Below are 17,606 nucleotides of genomic sequence, written 5' to 3'. Positions count from 1 at the left end.
GTTCGAACGGTGATTATTGATTCTCCTGTGGAGATCTCCCGTTTCCCCCAACCATCCATTAAGTAATCAGGCACTAAAATATTATTATGAAGCTTGAACATCGTTTTTAATCTAGCTTCTTGTCATCTACAACTAAGAGGTTCCCATCCCGTTTCAAAGGAGAGTGAATCTTTGGAAGCTATTGTTGTTAACCCTGTAACAATTCCAGCAGCATAAAGTTGCAGTTTTTCTAACTTATCGTGATCACTATATTGACAGCATCCCCATACCACTGAAGCATATTCTAGTTGCGGTCTTATGAATGACGTATACATGAGTGAGAGAGTTTTTCGATTTACTTTAAATTTTAAATTTTTCAAAAGAGATAACTATATGAATAATGAATAATGTATATGAACAAATTCTGAAACAAAACAATATTTATTGCATTTTTACATTAAATTTAAGAAGACACAACTGGCATGAAATATTGCAATGAAACATCATCATGCAGCAGAAAAAAGTGGACAACTTTTCTTCGTACAATATCTGAAAGAAAAAAGAAAAACCTCTTTGGGGATCATTTTTCAAGCTTATAATGCTTAATTGAAAGAATTTCTTTAAGATTCTTAACAAGCAAATCAGAGTAAACCCCATTCCCTCAACCCCCCCCCCCCCCCGTATGTTTCAACTTGCAACTTTTTTTTATTATTATACACATTTTTACATTCTAAAAAATTTAGTATTCTAAATAATAATAAGTATAAACTTAAATAATTATGCAAAAACCCACAAGAGTTCAAAGATCTTGACAAAATTCCAAGGCCTGCTCCTACATCTAAACAAAGCATTCCTTATCCTGCTCGTAAGTGAAAAACCTGCTCCTAAGTGCTTAAAAAACATTGCTTGACCTACTTTTAAGTGCGAAATAAAACATTCCTTGACCTACTCCTACGTGCTAAATAAACCATTCCTTGACCTGCTTTCAAGTGCTAAATAATCATTCCTTGAGATGCTCCAAAGGGATAAATAATTCCTTGACCTGTTCCTAAAAACAAAACATTCCTCAACCTGCTCCTATGCTCTAAATAAAACATTCCTTGACCTGCTCGTAAGTGAAAAATAAAACATTTCTTGATCTGCTCCTAAGTGTTAAATAAGACATTCTTTGACTTGTTCATAAAAACAAAAACAAATAAAACTAATCATCAACCTGCTCCTAAGTGCTAAAAAACATTCCTTGACCTACTTTCAAGTGCTAAATAAAACATTCCTTGACCTGCTCATAAGTGCTACACATGTAAATATTTAATAAACCATTCATTGACCTGCTTTTCAGTGCTAAATAAATCATTCCTTGAGCTGCTCCAAAGGGATAAATAATTCCTTGACCTGCTCCTACAAACAAAACATCCCTCAACCTGCTCCTATGCTCTAAATAAACATTCCTTGACCTGCTCAAAAGTGTTCAATAAAACATTCCTTGATCTGCTCCTAATTGCTGATTTAAACATTACTTGGCCTGCTCCAGAGTGCCACATAAAACATTCTTTAACCTGCTCCTAATTGTTGATTAAAACAATCCTTGACCTGCTGCTCCTACATGTTAAATAAAATATTCCTTGACCTGCTCCTAAGTGTTCAATAAAACATTCCTTGACCTGCTCCTAAGTGCTATAAAATAAATCATTCCTTAATCTACTCCTTTAGAACTAAATAAAAATTCCTTGACCTTCCCCTGAATCTAAATAAAACATTCCATGACCTGTTCCTAGGCACTAAATAAAACATTCCTTGACCTGTTCCTAGGCACTAAATAAAATATTCCTTGACCTGCTCCTAAGTGCTTAATAAAACTTTCCTTGATCTACTCCTAAACATTTAAAAGGATATCCTCAACCAGGAAGGATAACTCTTAAATGTATTTTTTTTATTCAAAAAGTCTCGAAATGATGCTTGAAACTGAGATCTTTTTGTGCAACAATTTTCATTTTATCTCAATATGATTAAACGTTCTTTGAAGTCTTAGAAACGGTCTTGTAGAAAGTTGACATTTTTATCCCATAAAAGAAAAAAAAAATCATTTTTAGAGAAAGTGAATATCCTTTAATCTAGCATTAGATACTAAAGCTTATTAGCATGGTATGAAATTAGACATGACATATGATGTCTAGCAATGCTAGCACAAGCTCTGTGAAATCAGAGACATTTTTGTGAGCATTTTCAATTACTTAAAAGCTGATTTTCAGAACCTGAGGATCAGACTACCATAAATAAAACATTCTTGACTTGCCCCAAAGCACTTGACTTGCTCATAACCTCTAAATAAAACATTCCTTGACCTACTCCTAAGTGCTGAATAAAATACTTACTACAGATGACTTTGGTTGGGTTGACTTGCTGACCGGATAAGAACTGGGCAAACTTCCGGATGTCAATCCGAGCCTCCGCAAATTGCTGTGGATCAGAATTTGATCCATCACTGCTTTGTGAGCTGAGTACTTTATCTCTACCTACAAAAACAATTCCTCGAATTTCACAATCAATGTTTGAACACCAGGAGCAGTGGTAATAAATTACTGGTAACAGATCTGTACAGATCAGGAGAACATCATAATCATTCAGTTGCACATTCTTTTTTTTTTTAGCATTAATACTTGGTCATCATATATACTGCACAATCAATCAGATGCAAAATGAACTGTTCTGTTATCTAAATTAGACTAAAATAAAAAGCAAAGAAAGAGGTTAAGCCAACAATAAAAAATGATTTGTTTGATGTGTTCAGACCAACCCATCAAAATCGCCCCTACCCATCATTTTCAATACTTTGAATTTTAATTTTGTTTTTTGTTTTTTTTGTTTTTTTTTTGTTTTGGTTTTTTTTTTGGGGGGGGGGGTTGTTTTTTGTTTTTTTGGTTTGTTGTTGTTGTTGTTGTTGTTTTTGTTTTCCAGAGAAATAGAGATTTTCTCAATTTAAAATTAAGGTTTTTAAAAAAAAAATGACTGAAAGTTTTTATCAGTTTATAACAATGAAAATTAAATCTGTCTAAGGTGACCCTGCCTAAATGTCCAGTGAATGAAAACATCAATAAATTTCTTAGTCTGTGTTTTTATTATAATAATTAATTTGCTAGCAACTGCCAAAACAAAATTACCTATCTACCTACTCTCCTTGAAAATGGTGGGTCAGAGTACATCAAACAAAAATATTTTTAATGATGGCCTTATGTATTACTGTACATCAAATGAGAGATGACATACTTTTCACTGATTATTTATAAAGGTTTGAATGACCTTTAAAAGTTTCATAGTTTTCTTTATTTACCCAAATATTCAAAACATTAGTTCCTTATACAGTTTTATCTCACTTCAAACTTTACCTGAGTCCATCTTTAAAAAAAATGTTTGTTTGGAATTGCCACTTGGAGTTTTCAGACCCAGTGAGGGATTTTTTTTTTTTGAAGGTTAAATTTTAAAAAATGATGAAAAATAAAAATTTCAATGAACAGTGCTGATTTTGATTACTTTTCCTCTTTCTTTTATCTTATTCATATAATTTTTATTTAATTTTGAAATAAATATATATACAAAGGTAATCAAATATCAATCTAATGAAAATTAGATGCTAAATCTGCTCATTTATTAGAAGTCAAATTTCAGCGTCAAACTTCAAGTTTTAAAAAAAAAAGGATAATTTTATCAGTCTATCTCTTAGGATTTCTCCTCCTTTGTCAAGACAATCCAGACAAACAGTAAGAACCACACAAAATTTCTTTAGAAGAAGGGGTTGCTTAATGTGATCTAGCATGTTTGCCATGCTGAATCAACTTTAACATTATGTTTCAAAGACTTGTCAGACTGACGGACAACATTTTTCCTTTATTATCAACGTCGGGATAAAACATTTCTGATCCATGTAATTTGGATGATAACTGAACTGAAAAACATTTTTAATTTCAACATGACGGACTTGTCCAGTTCAATTGCAATCTCTGTCACTATCTCTTTCCAGGTATTGTGTTTACTAAAACTGTATATCATTTCATTTATTTTAATTCACCATTCATTTTCATGGAGATGCATATATGCTCGGCTCTTCAAGGCTTGTACACTTCACATCCACAGGTACTTGGGTCTTGGTTTATCAATAAGGTACATACATATTTATAAACCAAGACCCAAGTACCTGTGTTCACATCCAGGAGATCTCAGTACTTGGCTACTTACTGACAGTACATGATCTCCTTCTCAGTACTTGGCTACTTACTGACAGTACATGATCTCACTCTCAGTACTTGGCTACTCACTGACTGTACATGATCTCACTCTCAGTACTTGGCTACTCACTGACTGTACATGATCTCACTCTCAGTACTTGGCTACTTACTGACAGTACATGATCTCACTCTCAGTACTTGACTACTTACCAACAGTACTTGATCTCCTCAGTACTTGACTACTTACTGACAGTACATGAACTCACTCTCAGTACTTGGCTACTTACTGACTGTAAATGATCTCACTCTCAGTACTTGGTTATTTACTGACTGTACATGATCTCCTTCTTCTTTTTAGTTGACTACTTACTGACTGGGTTGACCAGGTCTCTGAAATGTGTGGTAATGGACACCATGTCTGTCTCTACCATCAATTTCATCTCCCCATTCTGATTAGCAGATAAAACCTTGGGGATGAGAAAATAAGTCAATAAAAGTTACACTAAATCATGCTAAATATTGCAGATAGGACATTTAATAGGACAAACTAGAAACGTACACAGGGTTGTCCCTGGGACTCAGTGGCCGGGGAATCCCTCCTATAATGACCTTATACCCCAATTACTCTGGTATTCCCCCTCAACCCTGTGTTAGGGGAGGAACCCCAGACCCCCTTCTACCTTTTAATGTCCCCTACTATTTCAATTCTAAGGGACAACCAAGCCATAGGACATGAATGCCCTGCCCTGCCCAGGGATCAACAGTAACGCAACTAAATTTGTAAGTGGAATATGATGAAAATACCTTGAATAGTTTCTTTGAAACGGAGTTCAAAGGTCATTGGTAAGATCTGGGTAAAAAAAATGGAAGCTTCTGACAAGACTGTAGCTCTACTGGTTTCTACTTGTAACATGGAAATAGAAAAGTAGCACTTGGACTTGAAACTTTGCAAAAGCAATGAATAGCGTAATGATCCTGGTTTAGTCTACTTTTGTGGCAAGATATATTGCATTCAGACTAAAACTGTAGGAGGTGTAACCTTTTGAAAGAATTTTACAGAAATTTCTATTTTTAGCAACCATGGCAACATCATTCATAAAAAAAAAATGATATATAGAATTATGCATCTCATTATAGTCTATTTGTAAGCTAAGTTATATTAAAATCAGACCAATCTGTAGAGGAAGTAGTGTTTTTTTAAGTATTTCACAGAAATTTCTATTTTTAGTAACCATGGCAACACTATTCATCGAAATCAAAAACCAATATATAGAATTGTGTATCTGAGTGTAGTCTACTTGTGTGCCAAGTTATATTGAAATCAGATCAAAACTGTAGGGAGAGTGACATTTTCAAAAAATTTCAAAGAAATTTCTGTTTTTAGTAACCATGGCAACACATCTCATGGAAATTAAAAGCTGATATACAGAATTATGTATCTTAGTGTAGTCTACTTGTATGCCAAGTTATACTGAAATCAGACCAAAGTTGTAGGAGGAGTACCATTTGGAATAATTATTTACAGACAGACAGGCAGACAACAGATGACTTATTATTGCATAAGCTCTTCTGGTCAAGGTCAAAAGATTTTGATGGAGTTCAATAGCACGAACAAAAATGTATCAGCAAATGAAGTTTGATAAAAATACATGTATCTTGATTTTTTTTTTTTTTTAAACTGAGCTTAACATTAATTTGAGAAAATTAAAGTCAAGTTCAAAGAAGAGGTCAATGTAAAAAAAATATTGATGAAGTTGATAAGCTCTCAGCATACAGTATGTAATTTGATAAAAAAAAATATCTTGAATAGTTTCTTTCAAGCTGAGCTAAACATAAATTTAAGAAATGTGAAGCCAATGTCAAAGAAAAGGTCAAGGTCAAAAAATGTTAATGGAGTTGAATAGTTCACATTAATACATATCAGCATATATATTTTCATAAAAATATCTTGAATAGTTTCTTTGAATCTGAACTAAACACAAATTAAAGAAATGTGAGGTCAAGGTCAAACAAAAAGTCAAGGTCAAAAATTGCTCATGAAGTTTATAGTTCTCAGCAATATGTATCAGCATACAAGGTTTGATAAAAAATATCTTGAATAATTTCATTTATTTATTTATTTATTTTTTGAAACAGCTAAATACAAATTTTTGAAAAGTGAGTTCAGGGTCAAAGGAAAGTTTGTAGACAAAATATGTTGATGCAGTTGAATAGCTCTCAATAAAATGTGTCAGCCCATGATGTTTGATAAAAATATCTCTAGTTTCTTTGGAACCCATCTTAATATGAAGTGTGACTGAAGGAGTAGAACGGACAGAAGGATATGATAAAAGGACGGAAGACGCACATGACATACACTATATGCCCCAGCCACATTCATGGTGGGGCATAAAAATAAGATGGATACATGTATTTTGTATTCTAATAGGTGGATTTACAGTAATTTTAAGAAATAATTTGGAATTTGCAATGAAATGACATGACATAATCCTACAGTTTAATGTTCATAACAAATGCACATAAAACACTTCTCTGTGACAAAGCCTATTCTGTCAATCAAACGACATGTTAACTGCATGTACTGAATTATAATTAAAAGGAAGTGAGTTTTTACTTCTATGGTGATTTGCTGTATCTGTGTTCTACTTTATTAGAATTAAAATATTACAAACCACAAAATTACTGAGATTCTTCATCTTGTCTACAACATTTTTCAGTAACTTCAGCTGTGGCATGGCGATAGTAACCTTACAAAATACATTAGATCATGATTATACACAGATTGGTCATCACTCAAATAAATTACTTTTTAATTACCAATTCTCTCTCAAGGTGCATTAAAATTGAGAACAAGAGGCCCTAGTTCTCAATTTTAATTGAAGGCCAACACTGCTCCTTTGAGCAACATTGCACTTTTTGACAGGGTTAAATATCATAAAATATTTTTATTGTCACTACTAAAAACTACAATTTCCACACCTGTTTCAATTTACCTACTAGATAACTTTGACCTTTAACAATATATCAAATTAACTCTTTTCATAGCATTGATTAACGTATATTTCATGTATGCATCATTTCTAGTTTCTAATTACATCAAACTGTGGTACTTCAGGTTCCTCGTAGTCGACCCAGTTTCTGCGAGGAATCACCGTCACAGGGATATCGTGCACAACAGTTCTAGAGTGAGATGATAATGTGGGCTGAAATGATTTCCAAAAAGTTCTATCTGGTAAAAAGCTAAATAATCTTGAAAATTTCAATATTCAAATTTTACAACCAAAAACAAAATTATAAAAGCTAATCCAGTCCTTTCTTTTTTATCTTCATATATAACTTATTTACTAGTGTACATACATGTTGACATGTATACTAAAATAATTATCACAAAGTAAATAATTTACACAGATAAATATCTTAACATGAAATTTAATCAATTTGTTTGAGATAAGACAAAAACTTTCTTACTAAATCCACTTCAAATGTCAGACAAGGAGCATGTTTCTTGGTCAATTTAATCTTGATCCATTTGGCATTCTGTGCTGTCTTTAGGGCTTTTATCAGGTTCTCAGGTGCAACTTCAAGAAAAATTTCATTGGCCTCTTCTGATACACCCTCCATGGCATATTCATCAAAGAAATGACCCTTAATAAATGTTTGACACATAAATGCACTTCTTCATCATTTAGGATTTGAAATTTTTGGGGCTGTTGGATAACAGAGAGATTCATTATTCAGGATGTTAACTATTACATCTAATTACACTATGCAGAGGATGATTTTGTTAACCATTGATTGCATATATTATGTCATCTGATCAAAACTGAATTAGTTTGAAACTATTTCTATGGTTACATAAATGACCATCAAGATATGTTAACATGGTTAAACAGTCACACAAAAATTGTGACAGGACTATCATCTCATTTAGCAGTCTTAAAATGCTGTGGACATTTGATTTACTTTTAATATAAAAAGTTGGAGTAGTAAAATCTGTTCAAAATATTGAAATACATTAAGAAATATAAAAAGATTTACCTGAGGAAGCTCACACCAGATATGTACCCCTCCATTAACCAACTTCTCTGACAAAATGAAGTACCAGTTACCAGGGGTTATTCTTAGAACACATACTTTTATCAACTTTGACAATGTACCAATGATTCCTGAAAACATAATATATACATTGTATGTAAATTGATGCAAAAAGAAATGAGTTCACAATAAGATACATAACCAATCCATCATTAAAACAGTTTCATGGTAGCAGACTGCAATTACTATGTAACAGGAAAGGAGAAAATGTGTGGCTGGTTTGGGAATTAATTGAACCCAGGACCCCTGCAACACAAGTCAGGTGCTCTCACCACTGAGCTATCCAAGCTGATATCCATGCCCCAAACCATTACATTCTTCCCTCCTTAAATTACCTTCATCCTCAAAGACACAACCCAAATTCTTTTTGCCCCTGGCAGTGGCAGGACTTTCACCCAGGAGTCCAGGGATGGTCAATGGCACAAAATTATGCAACATGAAAGAAAATGTGTTATTTGTGTATCTGGATTGGGAATCACCTCTGCTCTCACCTCTGAGCTACCCAGGCTAATATCCATGCATGGTCCAATTACACAAATAATGGCAAGAAATTGGTACTGTATTTTAAAGGTGATACTTTGTACCCTAGGGTACATCTTCTATATCTTTATGGGGAAGAAAAGGGTTACAAAAAGGGTAGAGTACAAAATCATTGAAAATGAAAGTAGCAAATTATCCAAGGTACAGACTCAAAGTCACCAAGGTAGAGTCATAAGAGTGGGTACAATGGTTACATATTGCTTGCTTGCCATTGGCTAATTACAGTTCAAGTCCATGTCCACCTGCCATTGGCTAATTACAGTTCAAGTCCATGCCCACCTGATACCTTCTGTCTTCTTACAAAAAAGGGGTGGGACAGCCAATCTCTCACCATAGGGCGTATTACGCTATGCTACAACACCTCTGGCAACGTCTAAATGCCAAGATTCTAGGCAAAACTTACTTTGACCTATTGCATAACAACTTATAAATTTTAAAGTTATATATTGTAGATTGGCAAATAATCACGATGGTTTTAATTTCACTTCATACGTTCACGATTCATCATTTTTCAGCGAAATTAAACCTAACGTGAATGCCATCATTAGTTTTTAAAAACGTTTAAATGCTTATAATTAATTTCTTGCAGCGTGAAATTAAAACCATTGCGATTGGTACTTTTTGAGAAATCGTGAAATTTTAACATCATGGAATTAAAATGACCTACAGTATTTTAGCTTTAAAATTTAAGGTAAAGTTTGTTTATAAAAAATAATATTAAAAAGATATATCTGTATCACCGTATTTTACAAGGGATTATTTCTCAGAATAATAAATATCTCGGGATATTTCATCACTAGACAGATCTGGAGAATGTGGAAAATTTTAAACACATTGCCGATGAATATCAACATGGTTTAGTTTTAGACAAAACAACTTGTAGCATTGACATATACAGAAACGTAAGGTAATACACTTGTTAATCTTCCTGTAATAAAGGCCACATGTCTCCGTTTTCCATACTACTTTTTAGATGTTGACAGAGGTATTAGTGGAGCGAAGCGGGAACGATAACTCGGGTAGAGATTGTGACACAGTCTTAGGCCTGTTCAACAGAGTGAACGTTCGCGAGCGCTCACCAAAATTCCTTATCCCTTCAACAGAAATGTTCGCGAGCACTCGCTCTGTTGAACAGGCCTCTGAATTCTATGCAAGTGCTTTCCCTTGCTATAAATATCAATCGGGGCCCAAAACACAATAGGTATCAATTCCTTGTCATATCCTGAGGCAATTCCTGCTGGTACGCATGGAAAGTATCCTTAAGCGACCTAATTTATTGATATCAGTAGTTGAACCACAGGCACCTGAAATTTTATCAATAGTTGAAAATAAAACCCGGGATCGGGGTGGGATTTTGGATTTAGGGTGTCATTTGAAACTAATTAACAAATTTAAGATGCCTGTGGTAGAGCGACGCTCTGAAGACTATTTATTTGCGTTTGAAAGCAATGTGTTACTTGTGAAATGCTGAATACACCCTATGTCGGCTATTTTCCCCCTGAATCTCATTGTAGAAAGTGTTTACATTCTGGCGCCCTTCATCTAAAATTAAAACCAAATGATTAGACAATTTTAAATTCCGAAAAGTGAGGTTCAGTTTCCTTTTAGAAATCAGTTAAATAATTTGAAATATTGTGGCTTAAAAGAAAATTCAATAACTGAAAAAAAGTTTAGAAATTTTTGGAAATGACATTTAAAATACACATTTTTTTTTATTTTATCAATCCAAAAATATACAAACATGTATATGATACGGATCAAGCGTCAGTTTAACATTGACAATTTGTAAACATTTTCTTTGCATGATTAGAACTTACTGTTTTTTTCTACCATGTCTGCGAGGTTAAGAAGTCCAGTGAGGGACAAAAGAATTATAAATTTAGCAGCTGAAATTGCAGAAACAAAGGACAGAGGGACTCCCATACTTCTGTTGAATTTGAGAGGTAACCATTTGTTAAAAGATGCCTATTGTACAGACAAGTTTGGTCTTGAATGCTATGAAAAGATTTATGCTTTTTACTAATTAGATAAAATTGATAAATTGTTTTCTTAAAAAATTTAATTGTGTAAATCTTATGCCCTGATGCAATTAAGTCCTCTTACCGTTAAACATGGTTTTTGACAATATCAATTCTCATTGAAAATCAACGTAACCAGGTCCAGCACAATCTCTTGATTTAGCTATATAGCTTGAAAAAGCTATATAGCTTTATTAAGCAATTCAAAATAGCTTGATTAAGCTGTTTATGTGCAGTTTTTCAGAAAAATGTGTTTTGTAAGAAATGCACAAAAAGTCGCAAGTATTTGACTATTAAATTCATATATGTACTGTGGGCTATCAAAACAACAACCGAAATCAAAGTTAGTTCTAACATTGCAGCATTTGAATACTTTTAAGCAAAAGATGAATTTCCATTGTTTGAGTAACTGTACACAACCTTGTGTGCGTTGAGGCGTGGATAAGTATGATTGCTTCTCATTGTATTGAATTATTACCAATCAATTATCTTGTTGACCATAGTTGGCCTCTTTTATAATTTCAGTGAAGAAGTAACTGTAGCAATTGCTTTATATAGCCCCAAAACTTTTAGAACTTTGAGTACAAAGTCTCTTAAGGAGATGTAATTTGATGAGTGATTTTTACATTATTTTCAGAAGAGTTCAAGGTTTAATATTATCACTGCACCAAGGTGCGACTTTTTGTGCATGCTGAGAAAATAACACATTTAAGAAAAAAGTGTGATAAAATAGCTAAAACAAGCTATTCTGAATAGCTTAATAAAGCTATATAGCTTTTTCAAGCTATATAGCTAAATCAAGAGATTGTGCCGGACCTGGTAACATAGAGCATGCTGAACTCTTATCCTTTAGATTATGATGTATTACGGTGACAAATTTCTGCCACCACTTGTCAGATGTTTATTTTGGTATCTTGTTATTAAAGCAAGTTAAAGCCAAAGACTGACATCTACGTGTCCTCATAATATCTGACAAGTCGACATAATTTTCTGACAAGTCAACATAATTTTCTGACAAGTCAACATCATTATCTGACAAGTCGGCATAATTTTCAGACAAGTCAACATGTCAGATGTTATGTCGACTTGTCAGAAAATCATGTTGACTTGTCAGACAATATATTGACTTGTCAGATCTTTATGTTGACTTGTCAGGTCTTTATGTTGACTTGTCAGATACTTTTGTTGACTTGTTAGAAAAATATGTTCTTGACTGATGGCCTAAACTGGGCATGGACAGGACACATTTTTATGTTGAATTTTCAAACATGTGAATAAGTGTCAAACTGACAATTTAACAAAAAGATCTGACAAATCAACATAATTATCTGACAAGGCAACAGAAAGATCTGACATGTTGACATAATTATCTGACAAGTGGGGAGGGGATGCAGAAATGTGCCACCATAACACATATCAAATCGTAGATTTTTTCTGAACAGAAATACTAGCTTCAGCACCAAAAGGAAGCAAGGATGGAATCAGAATTAGAAATGAGTGTTGGGAATTCAATATTCTCCAAGTGCTTGTGTTAATTCTGAAGCAGGATTTCAGCATTATTGATGGAGACTGGCAGACTGCAGCATCATTATCAGCTATTCTCAGGTGAGATATTCTCTATATCCTTGATAGTTCATTCTTTGGGATTCATTTAGTTCTTTGTTAAACATGTTAAATATTATAAAAACTTGATTCACATGTTTAAATTACACAGTGTTGTCTCTGTTTCTCTTGGTCTCTTCAAAATTCTTGTTTGCATGCAGATACTGAGTACTATGATAACACAATCATCTGGCCTTGGAGCACCTAGTTTATTAATTAACCCAGGGCTTAAAAACCTTTGCATCCAGGTCCGGTGAAAGGACCCTGTCCCAATTGAAAATTTTCTCAGCAAAAATTATTCTGTTATTAAAAAATAATGTGGTATTCATGGGATTCGAACCCTAGCAATAAAAATCCTGAGTGTAGGGTACATGTAGTGGTTAGCATGTTAGTCTTAAAGGAAAATGATACTCAGGATTTATCCTTTAATCCTTGAGACTACATGCCAACCACTAGGCTTCACAGCCCCTGAAGGATAAATTATGTTTGTGGTATGACCCTTGACTAAATGGACTTCAAGTTTTTCTCGGAAAGATGTGAATGTCTTGTCATAAAAATGTATTTTTAAGGTAAAGTGCTCCATGTTTTTGTTAACTAAAAAATGTACATTTTTATGCAAACTTTGAGGATAAAACTTCTGAAAAAATGGAGCAAAAACCCACTCATATATCAAAAAATTGTGTTATAGAATGAGAAAATGATCCCTTTTTGCCCTCTTTAGTGTGTGTATGCTATTTCATAGGCAAATAATTTCAATCTTTGTGAGATTTCTGCAAATTGTGGAAATTTTACATAAAGTATACTTTAATGTTAGATGAAATATGAAAGAAAATTTTGATATAATGTGATTTAATTTTTCACCTTCATGTTTGTCACACTATAGGCATTTGGCTCGTCTTGTTTGCCCTTCTTCTTAAAATGGTTTTGCTTCTAAAATTACAATAACGCATAACCATGCATGGCATTGAGTTCAGATTCTTTTACTTTCACTGGGTGAAAAACAAAATAAATTTGTGTTCAATATATATTTAATTTTATATTTTTTGTGTTTCAGTCAAATATGCCTTGGAATAGATCTTGAAGAAGAGTCCCAAAAGACAAAGTTTAATGAAGAATTTCTTCCCGAAGCCACCAATAATTTGTTTTTGGTCACAAGGAGGATACAAGCAAGGCATGGCAATATTCCAGACCGACCAGTATGTTCTTTGTTCTTCATAATTGACAATAATTTGTATTTTTATAAAAGGATATGATTAAATCTTACAGTTCCAAGATCACAAATCATAGACCAGAGTCAAAATTTCAATCATTTATAAAATAAATGTTTATCATAAACTGACACTTGAAAATTAAATAAGAGCTTGAAAGGGAAACAATTTAAAAATAAGTTTAAAATTTGATATCTTTTTCTCTGATAATATTTTAAGACAATGTAAAAATTCTGACTAAAGTCTAAAACTACATAATGATCCTTGGACTTAATACATGTTACTGTGCTTAATAGTTCTCAACAACAGAAAAAATATACCTAAATGTTTTTATACTCATAAATCTATTTTACTTTCGATCAGATTCACAGACAAAACCATTATAGTAGTACAATTTTAAGTATCAGATTTGTGTGGTATTTTCAGAGTCTACAAAAAGACCGACAGAGATTGATGATGTGCTACAAGGGAGTTTTAGAATCAATAGCTCAGATAACGTATGGATATCCAGACTTGGCCTCGGAAGGTTGGTGAAATAAAGATTTTATTCTCTGCAATGTGGTGCCAATTATGTGCACTCAGATTTTTTAAAAATGTAAGGCCAATGTCAAAAGACATTATATCAGGTAACTAAAAATACATAATGATGATCATTATAAAAGATGCATGTAATATATTTTCATCAAAAAATAAAAATATGAAAATATCAAAAAATCATGTCTCACTTGTGAAATAATTTTCACATCCAACTACAAAAAATTTAATATCTTCTGTAAATACCTGATACTTTAAAAATCATTTTTGGTACTTTTGAGGATACATATACAGTTGATTTCTGTTTGTGACAGTTTTGGAGAGTCCATGGCTTTTACAGTTACTAATATCTGATGATCCCAGTACAGTTTCAGGAATAATGGAGCTTCTCCCAAAAATTCTAAGATGCAACAAGTAAGGTTTTATTGTCAATTAATTGTCAGTTCATTTTCCTATCATGCATAGTTGTCACGAATATAATTATGTTAAATTCTTCATTTTCTCTCCTTTTTTTTTTTTTTTACATTTTTCACCTAAAAGAGTCATATAACTTCATTCAGTATGTGAAAATATTTCTCCTAATACATGTATAAAAAATGCATTTTTATATGTAAAGTTGTGCATTCCAAATTTAAAAAAAAATCCATAATAGTATTACTACAGCACTCCTATTCTCTCTATAGTCAAATATGAATGATTTGATCCTTTATTAACAGATTCTTCAATTCACTTTGATATTCATAAATCTATTCTAAATTTATTTTTTTTTTTAAAGAAATGTTATAAATAAAATTGACAAGAAACTGAAGTTCAGCATAATGGATGAACTGATTTACAAACTTACTGTCAACAAGGATGCTGGCATTGCCTCGTAAGTATTCATGTTTTATCGGACATTCTTCCAGACCTATCCTTGGTTGAATATGTTTAAAAACTTTCATTTTGTATGTCAATGTAACATTTTTGTATATTATACTTTTATAACTTCACCCAATCTTATTACATTTAATATGATAATGATTTTTTTTATAATTCCTACCATTACCTTAAATTTTGTTTGTAATTTTTCATTTAAAGATTAAATTCCAAATCAGAATATCAGGCAAGAGATTTTTTCTTGATTCTTTTTTCACAGGTCTGCTACCAAATGTGTCTTAAAAATCTGCGATATACATAAGCCAATGATTGATGTTCTTTGCACTAGATACAAGTAAGTCAGTCTTTTAATTTATCACAATTTTTTCCTATGGAACATTCTAACTTAAATACATATACATATACATAATTTTGTATATTACAAGTAGTATTTACATACATGTATGTAGATAGTCTATAGACTTGGGTTTCCATGCATGGATTTAAAAAAACAAAACTTCTTCATGATAAAAAAAAAAACAAACAATAACTTTGGATTGAGTAAAACTAACATCTTGAAATATTTAATTGATATCAAATATATAGGATCTCCCATGATTTGTAGTTGGATATGATTTTTATCCAACGAGTTGTGTGTTTTTATCCCCTAGCCTTGGCGAACACAACGAGTTGGATAAAAGTCATATCCAACTACAAATCATGGGGGATTCTTTTTATCCCATGTTTAATACTTCACAACCAATGTTTTACACTGTTTTACATAGGACTCCACTTTATTTTACTTCATCACGCTAACGCAAAAACCATTGTGACGTCACAACTGCACTTAACTGTGGGATATGAAAAAAATATCCAATGAGTCATATCCAGGGGATAAAGGGGTAAACATGGGATAAATAATAATTTTGGTTTGAATAAAATTAACCTGTTATATGTTTTATAGAGGATTGAAGCCTATTCTTAACAAATGGGAAAATGCGGGATTTGGTCGGGATCTACGGGAACTGATGATGATGTTACAGGCGGGAAATGCCAAACAAGCAGAATCTGAAGTAATCTCTCTCTCTCTCTCTTTCTCTCTCTGCATAAAACTATAAATGTACATTATGTACAGTGAAGAAAAAACACATTTATCTGCAGTAGATATTTGTATAAACTTCAAAAGTAGATAGAATCTTTAAAGCAAGAAGCCTTTTTTGCCAATCCCGTGGAAGTTTGTAATTTAAAACATAGCATAAAGAAATCTGCAGTTTCTAGTATTTTTAAATACAGGAGTCATGATGAAATTCATGCAATGGCTACTCATTTAAATCAAACCTGTGATGTCTTTTGTAGAAGATAAATTCATTATTGGGTACTGTATTTTTTAATGACACAGAGATTCGCTAGAGCAGCTATAGTTATTCAGACAATATGGAGAGGATTTATTACAAGGAAGAAACTCCAGAAAGCAGACAAAGCCTTTTCCAAATTTCAGAATACATACAGGTATGTTAGTTAACAATAAACAGTCACTTTTATAATCAGTCTTAGGGACTACATTCTATACTTTAGTGCCAGCTGTATCATATACACCCAAAGCTTTCCAAATGACAATATGTTGGAGTGGGGAGGAGATTCTTTAAGAATAATAAAACTATAACATTCTTGTGTGTGAAATTGACTTTGGTAACCATCGTTACAGATGATACACATGCAATATTAAATTAATTTCTCATTACAAGAATTTTTTCCATCACTCTCTTGTATGTCTGGTACATTTTTTTTATATTACATCTCAGCTGTTTTTTCCCAGTTTCATCAATATTGATATATTTATGTGTAATTATAATCAAAATTAGTCACAAAAGCAGATATGCTTTTTTTTTAATCTAAAAGTTTTTTTCTCTCATTTTAATGCTTTTTGTGTTTTCTAATTAGTAGATCCTCATATATTCTGTTCTATTAATAATAATTCATAAATTCCTTTACAACATAACACTTTCAGGAGACGGCAAATTGTGATGGAGCGAAGGAAGGAGGAAGCAAGACAAGCCCTAGAACTGGAGAGGAGACTCAAACTCAACAGACAAAAGATACTCAGAGAATTCAAAGAAAAGCAACTCCACACAATAGAAATATTGCCAGCTGGTAGGTCAATCAACCTGTAAAGCAATAGAAACTATCCTGAAACAAAACAATAGATCTCATGGCTTGTTTCAATTTTACCCCATTTTAAATTCGCCCAGTCATAATTCTGTTTAAAAAATTATACATGTACTGTGTTCTTTGAATTCACCCTGCTTTAAATTCGCCCACCTGTGAGTAGGGGGTGAAAATTTCCCTGTATACAGTATTCCAGTGCTTGGTGCTATTAAACAAAAGCTAAAACTCACAGTGGCTCAGTAATCCCTGAATAAAAGCTAGAAATCATGGTGGCTCAGCAATTCCTGGAATAAAAGCTAGAACTCATGGTGGCTCAATAATGACCAAATATTAGCTAGAACCCATGATGGCTCTGTAATTCCTAGAACAAAGTTTAAAACTCATGGTGA

The 17,606-nt window shown here is 32.7% G+C and overlaps 3 protein-coding genes across 3 annotated transcripts in view; 1 reads left to right on the top strand and 2 right to left on the bottom strand.

Annotated features, from left to right (window-relative positions):
• Positions 1 to 17,606, bottom strand: part of LOC133191138 (proliferation-associated protein 2G4-like) — a 146,659-nt gene that overhangs the window by 111,827 nt on the left and 17,226 nt on the right. The window lies entirely within an intron of this gene.
• Positions 402 to 10,376, bottom strand: LOC133191139 (checkpoint protein HUS1-like). Its single transcript, XM_061326847.1, has 8 exons — positions 10,292 to 10,376; positions 8,238 to 8,365; positions 7,668 to 7,844; positions 7,295 to 7,402; positions 6,872 to 6,946; positions 4,570 to 4,666; positions 2,352 to 2,492; positions 402 to 528 (listed from the first exon to the last, which is right to left on the bottom strand). The coding sequence occupies exons 1-8, from the start codon at positions 10,341 to 10,343 to the stop codon at positions 443 to 445; spliced, it is 864 nt and encodes a 287-aa protein (XP_061182831.1). The 5' UTR covers positions 10,344 to 10,376; the 3' UTR covers positions 402 to 442.
• The window catches only part of LOC133191405 (IQ calmodulin-binding motif-containing protein 1-like), an 11,104-nt gene continuing 4,155 nt past the window's right edge, over positions 10,658 to 17,606 (top strand). The window contains exons 1-10 of the mRNA XM_061327158.1: positions 10,658 to 10,777; positions 12,295 to 12,457; positions 13,509 to 13,650; positions 14,089 to 14,188; positions 14,511 to 14,610; positions 14,972 to 15,067; positions 15,332 to 15,406; positions 16,016 to 16,124; positions 16,451 to 16,560; positions 17,060 to 17,202. Coding sequence (XP_061183142.1) covers positions 10,666 to 10,777; positions 12,295 to 12,457; positions 13,509 to 13,650; positions 14,089 to 14,188; positions 14,511 to 14,610; positions 14,972 to 15,067; positions 15,332 to 15,406; positions 16,016 to 16,124; positions 16,451 to 16,560; positions 17,060 to 17,202 — 1,150 coding nt within the window. The 5' untranslated portion in view covers positions 10,658 to 10,665. The remainder of the gene's footprint in view (positions 10,778 to 12,294; positions 12,458 to 13,508; positions 13,651 to 14,088; positions 14,189 to 14,510; positions 14,611 to 14,971; positions 15,068 to 15,331; positions 15,407 to 16,015; positions 16,125 to 16,450; positions 16,561 to 17,059; positions 17,203 to 17,606) is intronic.

The sequence above is a fragment of the Saccostrea echinata genome, unplaced genomic scaffold, assembly GCF_033153115.1.
Source record: "Saccostrea echinata isolate AGI-Se365-2 ecotype Australia unplaced genomic scaffold, CSIRO_AGI_Sech_v1 ptg000023l, whole genome shotgun sequence".
Taxonomy (NCBI): domain Eukaryota; kingdom Metazoa; phylum Mollusca; class Bivalvia; order Ostreida; family Ostreidae; genus Saccostrea; species Saccostrea echinata.
This window is presented reverse-complemented; position numbering and strand designations above follow the sequence as displayed.